This window comes from Suncus etruscus, chromosome 6 (assembly GCF_024139225.1).
Source record: "Suncus etruscus isolate mSunEtr1 chromosome 6, mSunEtr1.pri.cur, whole genome shotgun sequence".
Classification (NCBI taxonomy): domain Eukaryota; kingdom Metazoa; phylum Chordata; class Mammalia; order Eulipotyphla; family Soricidae; genus Suncus; species Suncus etruscus.
Genome location: NC_064853.1, coordinates 55,869,845 through 55,888,454, shown reverse-complemented (window position 1 = coordinate 55,888,454; position 18,610 = coordinate 55,869,845). Strand labels below are relative to the sequence as shown.

The window sequence follows — 18,610 nt, the reverse complement described above, 5'->3', positions numbered from 1 at the left end:
CTAGAGGTCAGTTTGCCATTTTTTAAGATGTAAATTATGAGTCAGTTCTTGCCACCCCTCCCCCCTTTAATTGTTATTGTCATTGCTACAGTTGTGAAATATTAGACCTAAATTTGAAATTTGTTTCAGATATTACATAGCAGATTTAATTGTGCCTTGTAATTTGCAGCCTTCTGATGTTAGAGATTTCACTTGGTTAGAAAAAGCTGAAACATCTTAGCACCATTTTTTGGGCGATGCAATTGTGAATGATCAAAACTTCCTGCCTTCTATATTTCTGGGTTCCTCAAATAACATGGGTTATATGCTAATTATATATGGGGATGTGTAAATAAAAATTAGAGACAATTTTTTTGTTTTTTTGTTTTTGTTTTTTAGCCACACCTTAGTGCTCAGGGCTTTTCTGGCTCTGCACTCAGTTCTGGGGACCAAATGGGTTGCTGAGGATCCAAGTGGGTTGGCTGCCTATAAGGCAAATGAACTCCTGGCTGTGTTATATCTCTCTGTCCCAGAGACAATTCTTTCTAGATGGTTTTGGGTTACAGAATGGGTTAATGAGAACCCACAGATAAGAGTGGATGTTGACTGTTCCTTTGGGGAGGAAGCATGCCACCCCTGAGGGAACTCCTAGCCCACCCTCTACTTATCCTAACCAATGTTTAAAAGATCTTGTGTTAGGGACTCCCCTACTTATCACTGCTAACTAGTAGCTAACAGACTTCTGCTAGTTTATCTTTGATGACACTCACTTGATTGGCAGAGTTCTCCACCCAGAAGGTATGATTTATTTTGGCAGTGGAAACAAGATATTTTTGGAGCCCTTGTTATCTAAAAACCAACCAAACAAAAACACACAATAAATGTGTGTGGAAAAAACAAATGCTGGGGAACCTGCCTTTCCTTTCTCCTCTTTTAAAAAACTGGGTTGGGCCTAGTGAGCATGCCTAATCTAGAGATTACTCAACAAGCATGACCCCAGGGCAGATTTGTAAATGTTATCAAACCTATAATTTAACCACTGATGTTCTTCCATTGTTATTTCCCACTCTGTCCCTGGAGTGGAATGGGGAAAACTATGTTTGTGAGACTGAACAAACTTTTAGGTCTCTATGTTGTATTGAAAGTGCTTTGTCACAAAGCTAACCAGGGGCAAGAAAATTAATACAGGAAAGTGGGCCAGAGATATAGTACAGTGGTAAGGTGCTTGCCCTCCTTGAGGCTGACTTAGGTTGGGTTCAATCCTTGACACTTCATATGCTTCCCTGAGCCCTGCCAAGAGTGATCTTTGAGCACAAATCCAAGAGTAAGCCCTGAGCATTGCTGGTTAGAATCCCAAAGAAAAACAAAAACCCAAACTTATGTACATGATACCTGCACTGCATGTGAAAAACCAATTTGATCCTGGCACCACATATGGTTTAATAGTACCTAAGGACTTTGTGGTATGACTCAAACCTACCTCCTCAAAGAAAAACATCAGAAAACATAATTACATGGTGCAAAGTAAGTTGAATTATGTGCATTTAGCTTATTAACTTTTATTTCTTTTTGAGTGAGGGCACATCCCTTGGTGCTCCAGCTTACTTCTGGTTCTGTATTAATGGATCAGTCATGGTCGGATTCAGGACTATACCTATACACTCGAGTATAAGTCGAGTTTTTCCAGCACAAAATTTGTGCTGAAAACCCCAAACCCGGCTTATATTTGAGTCATACAGGTTATTTGATTTGATGTGCATGCACCAAATCAAATGCATGTATTCTCCAGTTGTCTTCAGTGTCTGCTGAAGGGGGCGGTGCTTCAGTTCAGTCCACAAGTTGGGCTGAGCTAAAGAGGTAAGGTTGCTGAACTGAACTATATGCCACTGAACTATTTCACCCACAATATTCTGTGCTTTGTATGAGACCAACAGCAATGACGATGATATCTGTGAACTCAGTGATGATGACTCTGTCTTTGCTGACACCCTCACATCAGATACAGCTAAAGCTCTGTTTGGACATACAGATGAGGAGGAGGAAGAATCCAGTTTTGAAGGATTTTAACCTTTGTGGTTTAACTTGATTACCTGTTAAGCTACGGTTTTCCTCACTTTATTTAAAGTTTTAAAGTTATTGTTGCTAGTTTACAGTTTTTCTTTAGCAATACATATTGAAAGACATTTAACTTACTGATTCCTTAATTATTGTAATTATTTTGGGTATATATTTTTATTTTTGAAATTTACCAGTGGCTGCTGCATTTTCCAAGCTTATACTCGAGTCACTGTTTCCCCAGTTTTTAGGGTAAAATTAGGGGGGGGGGTCAGCTTATACTCGAGTATATATGGTAGGAAGTGTCAGGATTCAAATCTGGATCAGCTATGTGCAATGCCAAAACTTTACCCACCTATCTCTCTGGCACTATGGCACTTATAGTTTTGCATTATAACTGGTGTTGTCCAAAACCTAAACCAAACTCAAGTGAAATTATAGTGTATTATAGGAAATTAAAAAAATAATACAAAGGAATAATTTATCATTCTATCACCCACAGGTTAATTCTTACTAACATTTTTAGTACTTGATTTAATATTTTTAACTGTTTTATATATATAAATATATGTACATACATTCTGTACATCTCACTAAACACTGTATGTGCATTTACATGTGATATTTCTATATTGCAGAAGTGATGTCTTAAAATTGGTAAGTGGTATTATTTATGGTTAGCTGTAGTTTTATTTTATAGTAATTGCTTAAAGTAATTAGACTTAAACTCTTTAGAGGTACGTGCTAATTTCAATATTCTTAGTTGCTGTACTAAAATGGATTAAAGCTGGTAGGGACTTAAATCATGGAGTCTAATTCTTCAATTAGAGAAATGAGATAAAGAGGCCAGAGGAGTTGCCCTTTGCCTTAATATTACATTTTTAATGCCCTAAAATGATGACTATAGGAAACAGCTCCTTTTTTTTTTTTTTTTTAATTCTCTGAGTCAGGAAGCAGCTCTTACACTGAGAAAAGTTTCTCAGATTTTATAGCTGTGAAATTGGTGTATAGAGAATTTAATCAGCACATTCTTAACAGGTTGTGTGTGTGTGTGTTTTTTTTTAACGTTTTCAAATAGGAAGGAAAAAACTAGTAGTCTAGTATTGAATTGACAGACTATTTTTATTATGTTGTTTTTTTGTGTTTTTTTTTGTTTGTTTTGTTTTTGGTTTTTGGGCCACACCCGGCGGTGCTCAGGGGTTACTCCTGGCTGTCTGCTCAGAAATAGCTCCTGGCAGGCACGGGGGACCATATGGGATGCCGGGATTTGAACCAACCACCTTTGGTTCTGGATCGGCTGCTTGCAAGGCAAACACCGCTGTGCTATCTCTCCGGGCCCTTGACAGACTATTTTTAAATTACATTTTTAACTATGAGTTGATAGATTTGGTGATAAATATATATATATGGTTGCCATCAGTTCTAATTTCTTATTATTGATATGATTGTGAAAGTTTTTCTCTTTGCTGAGTGTATTTTTATTATTTTGCTTGGCAGTTAAAATGACGGCCAGTATTCAAGGAACCATATTTTTTGGTAGAGATAATGAAATGACCTTTAAAGTTCTGACTTTTAAAATTGCATTCAATATTAAATTCGTTCTTTTAGTTTGAAAAGGTACTAGTTTTCTGAAGTATTTTACAGTTTGAAGAAAATTTTGTAACTGTGATTTTATATTTTTCCCTAAATTAATGGATGGCCTATGAGATTAGCTAGAAAAAATAAAATGAAATTATTGACAATTTCCTTTTCACCTTGGAAAGAACTCTGGGGAAATTTGGGGACAACTCTAGTATTGTGGGCTCTGAAGTGTAGGCAGTTTGGGCCTGTGAAAGTGGCATTTATAGGGGTCAACCATCCCACTCACTTGAAAAATTCTCTCCAGAATAACCAGAGGTACACTGCTTATTATGGCCCGCTTCCTGTATGGGTACCTATTGTGGAGCTCTGGGCTGAATGGGAGGTCTGTGAGAAGTGGTTTCCCACCAGCACATAATGCGGCCTCTGGGCAATGTAGATACACATTCTGCTCAAGGGCAGACTCAAGTAGTCCCTCCAAGAAGGCCCTTGGAGTTCTACTTATTTATAGCAAGTGGAAAATTAGTATACTTCTTAGTCTATTTTTAAAAATAAAGGGGAAGTCTTTTATCTGACAGTATTAGCTGAATGCAAATCAATAAACTGGCTTATTTCGAGTTTGTTAATTTGTCTATGAAATTCATTGTCTTATTAATTACTCTATTTGAAACTTGAGTTTTTCATTTTTTGAGTTCTCCTTCTAGGTTCTTCTATTATGTCTTGTGTGAAAGACATAATATAGACTGAAAAAAGCAAATAAAATTAGTGACCCTCAAAACCCCTAGAACTGATTATCTCTGGATTTCAAATCTGTGTGTACTAAGTAGTAAGTGAAGAACCCAAAGACATTAAAAAAAAATAGTTCAGAACAGACAGCTTTCTTACTGAGAGTGGCAAAACAGAATGATTTGTTTTTATTTCCCTGGTGTTGGTCATGTGCTTTAAATTGCAGCATAAATCTGATTATGGTGGAAGATAGAATAGAATCTTCTTGGAATGGGACTTGATTTATTCAAGTCACACATGCCATAGTCAGCTCCTAAACTCCAGTTTATAGTCCCATCAGGGCAGCACCGATGTTCAACATCTGCATTCTAATTTTTGTTTGCTTTTAGGGCCATACCCTAAAAACTTCCGAGTGGGTACTCAGAAGCTATTTTTAACTCTCCTCAGCAGTTTTTGGTTGTCTATAGGCAAAGCATCAGGTTTTGTAAAACAAGCCTTCTACTATTTCTTCCCTAAAAATTTTAACCAATTAATTGATGATGGGAGCAGGAATGGATGGAATTGGCAGTGAGCACTGACACAGTGACCAGGCTGATTATATCATGTAATCATACTTTTATTATTTGGTATTCAACCATACACTATCTAAACCCTAAGTCTAACGATATTACATAGGTTCCTTCACCAGTGGTCCCTCTGCGACCACTTATATCTCTGGAAGTGGGCTCAGCTCTTGTGTATCAGTCCTTTGACAGTTGAATGGGAGGTCACTTCTGTGTCCCCTTTCCCTTGGGTGCTCTGCCAAATAAGTGGAAGCCCTTTACCTACTTCTATCTTGTCCTTTAGCGTTCCAATGACAGATTTACTGAAATTTCTCATTGGTGACACCCAGTACTCTTGGGTGTTTTTCCTGTAAAATCCAGTTGCCTGGTTGGGCCTGTCTATGGTTTCCATCATTACTCATAATCACTCACTCATACAGGTCACACTCACAGGTTACCTCTTGGGTGCTTTCTCTTTACCCTAGGAGCTTCCCTAATTAACATATCAGTTTCTTAATAGTCTTGCCTGGGGAGGGCCCAGTTGGGCAAGAAAGCTCGACTTTTGAGAAACATCACTTGGATTTAGCACAAACGTCACTATCACAAACGTTGTAAACAGTAAACTCCGTTGTAAACATGTTTACTCAGATTCTTAGTCCATGGGTGGACTGAGCTGGAACCCTTTGAACTGGAACAGTTTGGGTGTTTTAGCTATTTTTCCAGCATTCATTGCAGTTGATTTCACCAGAGGGTCCCAAATAGCCTTAGAAAGAGGAATCTATGTTAGAATCTAGAGAACTCTTCTTTTGGGTCAGGATGATTTTTGTTACCCTATCAGGTAAATTATTCAGAGGATAAAATATTGTAACTGATCTTTGCTTGCTAGCAATTGAATTTAAACTTACGGTGCTCAAGGGTCCACACAGTGCTGAGCATTAAACTCAGGGTTCCTGCACAAGTGCTCTATCCTTTTAAGATATCTCCTTGGCTGCAAGCATATTTTAAATTTAAAAACAGATTGGTGTAGAATAGCAGTTCTCAATGTGGAGTGTGTGTGAGGGGATCCTTGGGCAGTGATGAGATAATAGTGATAGGGCTTATGTGGCCACAACTATTTAAAACTATTCAAACTATTCACAACTATTCAAAAATGTTATGAATATTTTTTATTCTTTTGATTCTGAATATTTTAGCGATATACTAACTGAGACATTGTGTGTGTTTCATGTTTTAACATGAGGAGAAATAGAGAAATGGATTTAGAGAATATTTTATTTGCATAAATAGAAATCTAAAATGATTTTTTTCTGGGAAGATTTTTAAGTCCATTAGAGAACTTCCTAAATTTAGTATTTGCATAATTTCAGCACAAAGGAGTATCTAGTGCAGAGCATTTAACTTAATTAATTTAACTAGTCATTACATACAGGAACACATGAACCTTTTATATTATTGTAATTAATGATGTCATCAAATTCACAGATAGTGTTTAGAATATAGCAAATACCAGGCTTTCAAACATTGGATTGATCTGTTGTGTATGAACGATGCATTCGCCAATTATCATTTTTTCTATTAAAATAAATCTTAATTCTCTATAGTTTATGATTTTTAACCATGAAAGAAAGATTTCTAAGAATTCCACATTATTGTGTTCAGAAGTGTTATTTTTATTTATGATTGGTTATGTACACACCACATGTTCACATTTTATTTTAATCGACTAATCTGAAAAACTAAATGCATTCTTACTTGTTGTATTTGTACCTACTAATTTATTTGCTTATGAGAATTTTCTTTGTTAGTCCCTTATAAGTTGTGAGGAATGCCTGGTGTTTGCTTTGTGTTCACTCACAGTGAAATACAGAATTGCTTATGAAAATGTGATCAATTGTCATGATTTTTCAGGAAATAACGTATTTTCAGAGTATTATATACTATTCTTATAACAACCACCTACCGTAGGGTGTTGAAAGAAACATCATTAATAGAAAAAGAAATAACATTAGAAATTAGTACTGAAATGTTAGAAATTTCTGAAATGCACATAAGGATTATTTTCTTTTTTTTTTTTTTTTTTTTTGGTTTTTGGGCCACACCCGGTAACACTCAGGGGTTACTCCTGGCTATGCGCTCAGAAGTCGCTCCTGGCTTGGGGGACCATATGGGACGCCGGGGGATCGAACCGCTGTCCGTCCTAGGCTAGCGCAGGCAAGGCAGGCACCTTACCTCTAGCACCACCGCCCGGCCCCAAGGATTATTTTCTACTGGCAATGAGTTTTCTGTAACATCTATTTATTAAACAAAACTAAATTAGTAAGATAAATAATAGAATTTCATCTGAGCTGATTAGAACAACCATTATAATGTTCTCCTGGCTAATGAGAAATGAAGATTGAGATGGGGACATATTTTGAAGGTGAACTCTTTCTGGAACACTTAAGACTAGAATAGATATCACAGCTGGTAAACCAAATTTAGACATTGGGGCTTATCTGAGATGAAAGGTTTCAAAGAGCACGGAGGTCTCTGGACTTTGTGTGTTTTTGTCAGATGGACATGGATTTGGTTTTTATTACTCCGTATAGCATTTCAGTCTAATGCATTTAATCTTAGAATTCTCGGTCAGCACCTGGCACATGGTGGGTACTTAGTTAACACAATAGATGATTATCTTTGTTGAAGATTATCTTAGAAGGTACTTTTTGGGCATTTCTATTTAATATTTTTAATTTTGAGGAAAAAGTTTCTAACATAGTTAAAAATAATAGACTCAAACACTTTATGCCAAAAAATTTTTTTTGGTGGAGGGTGGGTTTGGGCCATAACTGGAGGTTCTCAGCTATTACTCCTGACTCTGCTAAAGGTTCATTCCTGGTAGTGTTTCAGGATCATATGTGGTGCCAGGGACTGAATCAGGATCAACTACATGCAAGGTAAACTTTTTACTTGCTGTACTATTTCTTGAGCCTCTTGTCTCTTTGTATGTTTAGTCATGACATATTTAAATAAAAGTTGCCATGGATGGGCCTGGAGAGATAGTACAATAAGTAAGGGTCTTATCTTCTATATGCCTGGTCATGGTTTAATCCATGTTATCAGTGTGGTTCCCTGAGCATGCCAGACATGATCCCTGAGTTACACTCAGTGTAACCCCCAAACCCCAGTAAGACAAAAGACTGCTCTAGAAATTGTTAAATCTCTGTCTAGGTGAGAATTTATCAATATCCCAGTTATTGACTTTATTATGCAGGTGAACTGGAAACTGGATAAGGAGGAAATGTACTTTCATTTTTATTAAACTAAAATAAGAAAATTACTATATTTTAAATTTTATTTATTTATTTTGTTTTTAGTTTAGTTTTATTTATTTTTATAACTCAGTAACCAGTTTTTTTTTTCATTATCATTTCACTTGTGGGTTTCATTGCCAGATTCTTAGATGCAGCAATCTGCTGGTGAAGGAACAGTATTGACTTATTTGATCACCTCACTGTCATTAGGCAAATTAGTTCACTAATCTTAGCCTTAGTTTTTAAGTACCTAGTTGTTACACAAACATGCGTTTAATTCATAAATATTGATAACAAAGCAATACAACATTTGGATTTCACTTAAGGGGAATCCAGAAGTGGTGTTAAAATAATACCAACTGTAGACTAAAAAGGAAAAAACAAATCACAAGGCTGAGACTTAGAGAACCTCTATTGGAATCCCATTAACGCTAGCCCTGACGTATGTAAAAGCTGGGACTGTCAAGGTGCTTGAGATTCCAGGCTTCTGAGAGAGGGTAATGCCTGGCTAAGAAGTGAAATTCTGGTGTTTGAAAAAGGAGAGCGTCTCCTGATTTTAATTTTACCTTTGTCAACTTTCCCACCTTGGTGGGAAGGTGGGAAGTCATAAAGAGCTAGAGGGGGCTTTAATACATATCCTTTCCACTCTTAAATTTTTTTCTGGACTCTTTCTCAATCTTCTGTTCAAAAGATAATGAAACACAGTCACACATGTCCAGATTTCACCAAACACCAACATGCTTTCTGTTATTCTCATCCCTAAACAAAATATGTGGCAAAGTTAGCTTGAGTGTATATGAAAATAAGGCTCATAAGTTGGGATATATCCTTGTAAGATGCTGGATTGACATCCTCAAAATGTCAAGGATGTGAGATTTATTGTGCACTGGGCTTCCTTAGTCTAGAGTTGAGTCACAATATGTAGGTACTGGCTGAATAAAAGCAAATCATCTTCATCTGGTTATCTCTTTCTGTAGATGGTCTCTCTTTCCCTGTGGTTAATATTGTGGAATGGAGCTGTTATTTACATATGGATGTGGGGCCGACGTTTGAAACTTTAAACAAATCTTTAGTTTTTATATTCCTTTTTCTTTTTTTTTATTTCTTAAAATTGGGCCACACCCAGTGAAGCTCAGGGGATACTCCTGGCAATGCGCTCAGAAATCGCTTCTGGCTCGGGGGACCATATGGGACGTCAGGGATCAAACCCAGGTCCTGGGTCAGCTGCATGCAAGGCAGACACCCTACTGCTACGATATCGCTCTGGTCCCTAGTTTTTATATTTCTAAGGATTTATGGTATGTTGGGGGCTATGGACACAGTCTTTCTTTTTTTTTTTTTTTTTTTTTTGGCCACACCCATTTGACGCTCAGGGGTTACTCCTGGCTATGTGCTCAGAAATCGCCCCTGGCTTGGGGGGACCATATGGGACGCCGGGGATCGAACCGCGGTCCTTCCTTGGCTAGCGCTTGCAAGGCAGACACCTTACCTCCAGCGCCACCTACCCGGCCCCGGACACAGTCTTTCTAAAGTCAGGTAAATCAACTGATGAAACAACTTCTATACTATTTGCCTATAATCCTTAGCTATGAAATCTCCCTCTCCCACCGCACCCAACAAAGCCTTCCTGATTTAGAAGTTTTGAGTTTAGACATATCTATAATTTGTCCTTTGGGCAACTCCATAGTGAAAAACAAAGATACCTATGCATTCTTCTCTCCTGATTCCTCATCATTTGTTGTTTCACTGCCTGGGAACTGCACACTGGTTGCCTTGCTTCTGAAGGACATGTATATGGAGAAGGGGCTCTCAACTGCCAGTGCCACCAGGATCCTACTGAGCATTTGGAGTGGTGCCAGGCATTGAACTTGTAGCCTCATGCCTGGGAGGCAGTTGCCATTGAGGCGTGCCTGACCCCTACTATTCTAGAAGGCAGGGCATGTATTCCTCCATGCTTGCTCTCTGAACACACAGGCTAATTTTTGCTTAAATCACTCACCATTATTTATTTTATTTTCATCTGAAGTGTTGATAGTAGAGCTCATAATGTAAGAAATCTGACTTTTCATAGAACTTCTCTAAATTGAAACAATTGAAATGTTGCCACTGAAATCTCATATTTATAATTGCATCTGAAAAGCCAGAATATTTTTGCGTTTGAGAATGTTTTTAGGTGGCTGTGATTTAACTTCACTAATGAATTCATATCAGACAAGAAAGATAAATTCCAGACTATTTGTACCTCAACCAGCCAATCAGGTGGATGCATACCTCCAGGTACTGCTCATGTCTCGAGGTTTTTCTGCATGAACAGTTAGTTATCGCCACTCCTCCTTTCATTCAAGTGGCAAGCCATGGCAAGAGCCTTTCTTCCATTGCTTTATAGAACTCAGCTGTAAAATTAGATTTCTTTGGCATTAAAAAAACAGGGATTGTTATTGCTCTTTGTTCAGTAGTTTTTTTTTTTTTATTATTTGTTTGTTTGGTTTTTGGACCACATTTGGCAGTGGTCAGGGATTACTTCTGGCAGGCTTATAGGACCATGTGGGATGTCGAGGATCAAACACAGATCAGCAATGTGAGGCAAATGCCCTTCCAGCTTTGCTATCATTCTGGCCCTTGTTTTTTGCTTACATTTTACTTAGATGATTTTTCTTACATAGAATGTTCAGGGTGGAAGTATGTAAGTAAGAGAAATAGAGGATTTTTTTGAGCTTGCTGAGATTAATATACCAGATGAAACAAATGCTGAAAATGAGCTAGCAACAATTCAGTTGGATACTGAGTCAGAAAAAGTCTGTAAGATTACCCCCATCTCCCCCACCCCCACAACTCCATAGAGGGTGCAGCACGAGTACTGATCCAGAATTGGCTCCCTCCAATTAGGATGTGGGTTCAACATGGAATCTCTCAGTCTATTTAAGAAGGTGTGCTCAGACTATAGTATACTCTTTGTTTTTTTGTTCAGTTTCTTTTTTTTTTTTTAATTTTTGTTTTGTTTTGTTTTGGAGTCATACCCAGCAGCACTCAAGGGTTACTCCTGGCTCTATGCTCAGAAATCGCTCCTGGCAGGTTTGGGGGACCATATGGGATGCCAGGTTTCAAACCACCATCCTTCTATATGCAAGGCAAACACCTTAACCTCCATGCTATCTCTCTGGCCCCCTGTTCAGTTTCTTACTACCTGAAGTTAAGGGGGGCTTTGGACTCCTCAGTTAAAATAACTGTTGCTAAGACCTACACTTGCCTCAGTTGTTTGTTGTTGTTGTTGTTGTTCTTCTTCTTCTTCTTCCTCCCCCTCCTTTTCTTCCTCTTCTTCCTCTTCCTCTCCTCCTCCTCCTCCTCCTCTTCTTCTTCCTTCTTTCTTCTTCCTCTTCTTCTTTCTTCTTCTTTCTTCTTCTTTCTTCTTCCTCCTCCTCTTCTTCTTCCTCTTCCTCTTCTTCCTCCTCCTCCTCCTCTTCTTCCTCCTCCTCCTCCTCCTCTTCCTCTTCTTCTTCTTCTTCTTCTTCTTCTTCTTCTTCTTCTTCTTCTTCTTCCTCTCCTCCTCCTCCTCCTCCTTCTCCTCCTCCTCCTCCTCCATTTTTTTTTGGTTTTTAGGCCACACCTAATAATGTTCAGGGGTTACTCCTGGCTATGCTCAGAAATCGCCCCTGGATTGGGGGAGCATATGGGACACTGGGGGAGTCGAACTGCATTCTGTCCTAGGTCAGCCACATGCAAGGCAAATGCCCTATGACTGTACCACTGCTCTGGCCCCGGAATAGGTGGTTTTCTGAGGAAAGCTAAAACCAAGCTTAATAACCATTCTGGAAGAATGGTTGCAGGAGTTCAGTTGTCTTATGAACTTTCTCAGACCCCCCTTAAGCAATCGACTTTACTCTGCTGTTTTGGAACTGGTCAGAGAGAATTACATTGTGTGTTTGGGGAAAGGTTGATGCCTGCAGAATTTAAGAGCAGTTCTTTTTTTAAATACATACTTATTTAAGCACCATGGTTACAAATATGTTTATAATAGAGTTTCAGTTATAAAAAGTACATCTCTCTTCACCAGTGCAACCTTTCTGCCACCATTTCCCCCCACTTCCATCCTCTATGTGTGTGTAGAGGTGTTCATAACGAGAGATTCCATTTCCCTGCTCAAAGAAATTGTGAGGTGGAGAGATAGGATAGGGCCCTCAAATTTGAGGGAGCATGTGACTCTTGGTACTACCTGATGAGGAAGAGAAAAAAAAAAAAAACAAGCACGAGAACTCAAAAGTAGGGATGCATTTCACAGTCTAGGTTAAGCCAAAATGCTTCAGAAACTTCTTGATTCATCACCTTATTTGCCACTGTATTATAAGCAAAGATCCTACATATATCACTGAGAAAAAAGTGTTGGGGCCATTTTTTTCTGTAATTCCTACTAGATTCTATTTTACAGTGAAGTAAAGAAAGCACATAATTTTTATCCGGAGTCACTGCAAATAAAGTCCATTTTGTCCTCAGAGTGAACAGTTTTCTAACAAGCCCTCTACATTCATGGTTTCCTCTTTCAGTTTGATTTAAAAAGTGTTGTCAGCTCTTAGGTATTTCACAATTTCTCCTTCTCCTCAAAGCTGTGCAGTTGAGACATGCCTGTTTATGTTGGTACATGTGCAGTTTTGTCTGGGTTACCAGTCAAAACAGAGGAGACTCACCTTTGAAGAATAGTCACCACTTGATGATTGCTGTATGTATGACAGGCTTTCCCAAGTCTCCTAGACTGGCTGAACCTTCTTTGACTGTCATTGTGAATATGGTGTGGTTTTCCCTGTTTACAATCTTAGTATTTGACTTTCTTTCCTTTTGCATTTGGGAAATTTACAAGCCTTTCCTGTCTCTTCACTCTGATATCCTCAGTTTTATATGCTGCATCAAAAAAAAATTTTTTTTTTGTTTTTGGGTCTCACCTGGTGATGCTGAGGGGTTACTCCTGGCTCTGCACTCAGAAATTGTTCTGGCAGACTCAGAGGACCATATAGGATGCCAGGATTCAAACCAGGGTGCATCCTGTGTTGGCCATGCGCAAGGCCTTACCGCTGTGCTATTGCTCCAGCCTGCTGCATCAATTTTTAAAAATTATTGTATTGCATTCCCCCAACTCTTGTTCATTTTAATAGTTCATGGCACTAAATTATTTCTGTTTCTTTATGATTTAAAGGGACAAATTGGTAGGCAATGCTTTAGAGGTAGTTTAATTGCTTTCTCCATATAGCCCTTGCATAATAGGTAGATGCAAGTATGTAACATATGGATGTGGGACATAGAAATGAAAATTTAAACATTGTTGGCTCTGTATTCTGTTTCACTTAGGTGGAACACTTTCTTTGTATTCTAGTTAGAATAAATTTTGGTTAACTCATAGAGGGTTTAACACAAAGCATTAAGCATGCTGGTTGTCTAGAGGAAAGAGGATTTATGAACTTGGTTATAGAGGAGTGAAACTGCATTTTCGTAGTCCTTTTTAGTATTTTACTCATCTTCACCTTTTTCTCCACTATTACAGAATGCCTCATTCTGTTATTGAACTGAAGGGTTAGGAATGCTTGATGATTCCAAGTTCCACTGTAGACTAAGGAGAGATTGTATGTCTAGTTGACTCTACTCCCTCTTCTTTCTTCCTTCCTAGTAATCTGCAATAATGGCTGTTCATCTGTGTAATGGAGTATATATCATCTAGTAGGAAAAAGGAAATAGGACTTAGCCATCTTTGTCTTAATAAAATAGTTTGCCTCTTTTCAAATGCAATCAAAATGTTCTTTTTTTGTGCTGTTGAATTCAGTTTCTTTGGGTGATTTTACAGTCATGTGAATCTCCAAACTCTCCTATTCTGTGGCCTTTCCTACATTTGCTGAATTTATAGTTAAGATCTCTCATTTGTGCCTCACATTTCTGCTTAAGGATGTTTTACCTAGGGGGACTGGGCTCGTTAGAAAGTCTTACTTTGTTTGACATATGCCAAATGGAAATTTCTTAAATGAAATTATTAACATTAAGAACACATAGGAAGGGTAGGAGAGATAGCATAGCAGTAGAGTGTTTGCTTTGCAAGCTGCTGACCCTGGACCAAAGGTGGTTTGAATCCTGGCATCCCATATGGTCCCCTGTGCCCTTTAGGAGTGATTTCTAAGCAGAGGGCCAGGAGTAATCCCTGAGTGCTGCCGGTGTGGATCAAAAGTCAAAAGTAAAGAAATAAAATAAAATAAAAGAATACATAGGGCTGTTGAGATATTCTTTGGTATTGGGGGCAGGGAATCAGGAATGCTGGCTACATTTTATAGCAGATCAAATGATCATCTTATGCCCTATACTTGTCTGCTCTCCCCATTCCCTCCACAAAAAACAATACATATAAATAAAATAGCTATTCAACTGGACTTAAGTCTCCAACCCTAACTAATAATGACAAAGCCATCAGTTTTTTCAGTTGAACCACAGGGACCATGGATAGCAGCAGACTGAAGAGTTCTGATTTATGAAGGACTTTTCTCTTCCACATCCCTACCCTCAAATTCCAGAGCTATATCATTATTCATTTCACATTAGTCTAGTGGAAAAAACTAGCGATGGAAAGGACAGGAGTAGGCCTGCTGTCAACTTATTCTTTTTTTACTGCCTATGAGCTGTGTAAAGGAGAGCAGATTCCATCCTGATTCTTATGTCGAAGATCACTAGAACTGTGAGAGCTTTGGCCTTCAGTATTGAAAGGGGGGTGGGGATAGAAGACAACTATAATCTGTACCAGCAAGTGCTTTGGACCTTTCCTTAGGAAGGAGTGAACAAGATAGAAAGGCTTGTGGAACTGCTTTACTCCTAGAAGCTTTAGACTTAACCTGACTGTACATTATTGCTCTACTTTCTCCATCTTGAAATTTTGAAGAAGATTTAAATAAAACATTACACTTCAGACATAAGCCTATTTGATGCGCCATTCTTTCCTGTGCACTACTGTATATTAAAAATAAAACCAAGTGGATATTCAGCAGAATTCCTCATTTGATTTATTCAGAATCAAACTGTGAAGTCAGTAGAGTGTCCATAGGACTCTCCTAGTTGGTTTCTTTCATCAGGATGAACTATTGGGCTTTGCATTTTGTACTTTTATTTGCTTAGGAACTGAGTAATTGCCTCATAAAACAGCATGATAGTACTATTAACACTGAATTATAAGACCTGTTATTATAGAATGTGCTTCCATAGTTGGGACAAGACATCTTGTTTGGTGCTTAAAATAATTAGTTCCTCCAAGTGGGGTTATAATAAATAGTGTAAATTTTTACCAATTTAGAATAAAACATTTACAGTCTCTTGGGTGGCTTTTATGCATCATTTGATACTTGTGGAGAAGGCATTTCTTTTGGATGAGATTGGAGCTGAGGAAGTATTTTAATATTCAGAAAAGATACATTTAAAGATGAGGAGAAATAATTGATTTCTCACAACTCTATTCATTAAAGAATTTGACTTCTATTTCATCTGATTTAGATATTGAGTATTATAGAATCAATTGACCAGGTATCCTTGAATTTGACATTTGGCAGACCTTATTATGAATGGAGGAAAATTTCACTGTGAACTACATGTGGGAGTTTATTTTAGAGAGAACTTAAAGTCATGTGTTTATCCTCTGTTTATGCTGTTAAACTTCTTGCTCCATAAATTTTAGGCATAAGTGAAAGCTATGCAAATACTTCTTAAAGAACAAGTTATAATTCAAAATAGGAGTGTACTGTTATTTTCCTGCTGTTATATTGAAAAGCTAGATGTCTTGGCAGCCATTATGGAATGAGTGTGAGCTTTGTGTTGTTGTGAATACTTGCTTTAAAGTTATTTATTCTGGGGCCGGAATGGTGGCACACACAGTAAGGAGTGTGCCTTGCGCTCTAGCCTAGGACAGACCGTGGTTCGATCCCCCAGAGTCCCATATGGTCCCCCAAGCCAGGAGCAATTTCTGAGCGCATAGCCAGGAGTAACCCCTGAATGTCACTGGATGTGGCCCAAAAAACAAAACACAACAAAAAAGTTACTTATTCTATGGAAACAATGGTATCTGTTTTTCTTCTATACAAACTGCTATGGGTAATACCTGAGATATGGGAAATTTCAAAATGTGAATAACTGATAAAGATGCAAATACTTAACAGGTACAACGTAATATAATGGAATGATGGGAGTGAGAGAATTAGAACATGATTCATTACCACATTGATGGCAAAGTCAGAAGGGCAATTGAAGTTTAGGCAGTTAGCTATTATTGACTTGCTTGGATTAACAGATTCTGAACAGTGTTGTGATCCTCATTAATGAGAAATACTGGTTTTATAGATCATTCCTTTTGGCTTTGCTGATTTCCTTGGAGATAATGATACCACACAGCTTTCTTTTTTATGCTTGTTTTATACTTTTATCTTCTCAAAATGTTACTTCATCTTAATCTCAAAGATCCTTTGGAGTAGGGTAGTTCATGTTTAAAACACATACTTTCCTTCCTTCCTTCCTTCCTTCCTTCCTTCCTTCCTTCCTTCCTTCCTTCCTTCCTTCCTTCCTTCCTTCCTTCCTTCCTTCCTTCCTTCCTTCCTTCCTTCCTTCCTTCCTTCCTTTCCCCTCCCTCCCTCCCTCCCTCCCTCCCTCCCTCCCTCCCTCCCTCCCTCCCTCCCTCCCTCCCTCCCTCCTTTCCTTCCTTCTTTCCTTCCTTCCTTCCTTCTTCCTTGTTTTCGGCCACCTGATGATGCTCAAGGGTTACTCCTGACTATGCACTCAGAAATCGCTCTAGGCTTGGGGGACCATGTGGGATGCCAGGGAATCGAATTGGGGTCCGTCCTAGGCTAGTGCATGCAAGGCAGACACCTTATGGCTTGCACCACTGCTCCGGCCCTGCCAGGAGCAATTTCTGATCACATAGCCAGGAGTAACCCCTGAGCATCACAGAATGTGACCCAAAAAGTAAAAACAAAACAAAACAAAAACCAACCAAACAAACAAAATCCACAAAAACAAAAAAATCGAAACAAAACAAAACAAAACCCCATACTTGGTTGTGTTCAATGTTTACTTCTAGAATTAGGGTTAGGGTCTCCTAATTCAGACTGTTTTCTTGCCTTTGGATCTGACCCAATAAAGCAGTACTGTGATAAGTATCATTTGAGTTTCAGCTCACTTGATGGTGATGGTCTACATTTAACTTTTTGTCTGCTTTGTTTTGGGGTCACACCATTGGTGCTCAGGGCCTTATTTTACTAACTTTGTGCTCGGAGATCACTCCTGGTGGGCACGGGGGACCATCTGGAGTACCAGGCAATGAATTCGGGTCAACTGCATGCAAGGGAAGTACGCTGTGCACTGTAGTATTGCTCCAGCCCTTGGACTTATTAATTTTTTAATGTTTTTAATTTGTGTGTGCATGTGTAAATGTGCTCTTTTAGTTCTTTTTTATTTAATTATAACAAAATGGTGGTTCTTTTGCAGGAAACCAGTGGAGGGAAATTCTCCATGAATGTATGTCACAATGATGATGACCGACCAAGTCCCTCTGGAGCTGCCACCATTGCTCAACGGCGAGGTAGCCATGATGCCTCACATGGTGAATGGAGATGCAGCTCAGCAGGTTGGTGCAGTAGGAAAGGATTTTAGGCACGCTATCTAGATGATACCATTAACTGAGTAACAGTTTTTATCTGATATTCCAAGTCTAGATTTGAAAGTGGCAAGTTTTTTCCTCAAGTGAGTTTTAGCTAATCAGAAATTCTGGATGTTATTTATTTCTTTGTTTGAGAACAGCAAACTACCTCATCCAGTTAATATTCTTAAAGCATCAAGATGTCTGATTCTTGAAATGAATCACTTTGAAAATATGTGCAAGTATCTGGAATAAAATGACTGTTTGCTCATATCATATATTGTGCTTGTCCAGTTTGCTGGATTGGCCAGAACTAGATGATCAGAGGGTGGATTCAGTTTGATTTCATGTGAGGCCAGGAATTGTGGTGGGGCAAAGATGACCTGGAGAAGCAGCATCAGCCCTTCTGAGCCCACCTTTGCTCCTGGAAATGTTTCCTCCTCATGTAAAGCCTGCTGCTCAAAAACAATGGCTCTTTTTGATCATTACTTAATATTAAATGTAAGTTATTTCTTAACTTACTTATCTAATAGTTGGGAAAATTTATACTCACTCACTCACTCACTCACTCACTCACTCACTCACTCACTCACTCACTCACTCACGCAACACCTGATAACATTCAGGGGTTACTTCTGGCACTGTATTTAGAAATTGCTCCTGGCAAGCTCGAGGGACCAAATGGGATGCTAGGGATCAAACCTGGGTATGCTGTGTGTAAGGCAAACAATACTTACTATGTTGTCACTCTGGCCCCAGTTGGGAATTTTTTTTCTTTTATCTTACTAACTTTTTTTAAA

General features: G+C 38.5%; 1 protein-coding gene across 1 annotated transcript in view; it reads left to right on the top strand.

The window, feature by feature from the left end:
- FNDC3B (fibronectin type III domain containing 3B) overlaps positions 1–18,610 on the top strand; it is a 372,580-nt gene that overhangs the window by 56,299 nt on the left and 297,671 nt on the right. The window contains exon 2 of the mRNA XM_049774635.1: positions 17,660–17,798. Within this exon, the coding sequence (XP_049630592.1) occupies positions 17,688–17,798 (111 nt within the window). The 5' untranslated portion in view covers positions 17,660–17,687. The remainder of the gene's footprint in view (positions 1–17,659; positions 17,799–18,610) is intronic.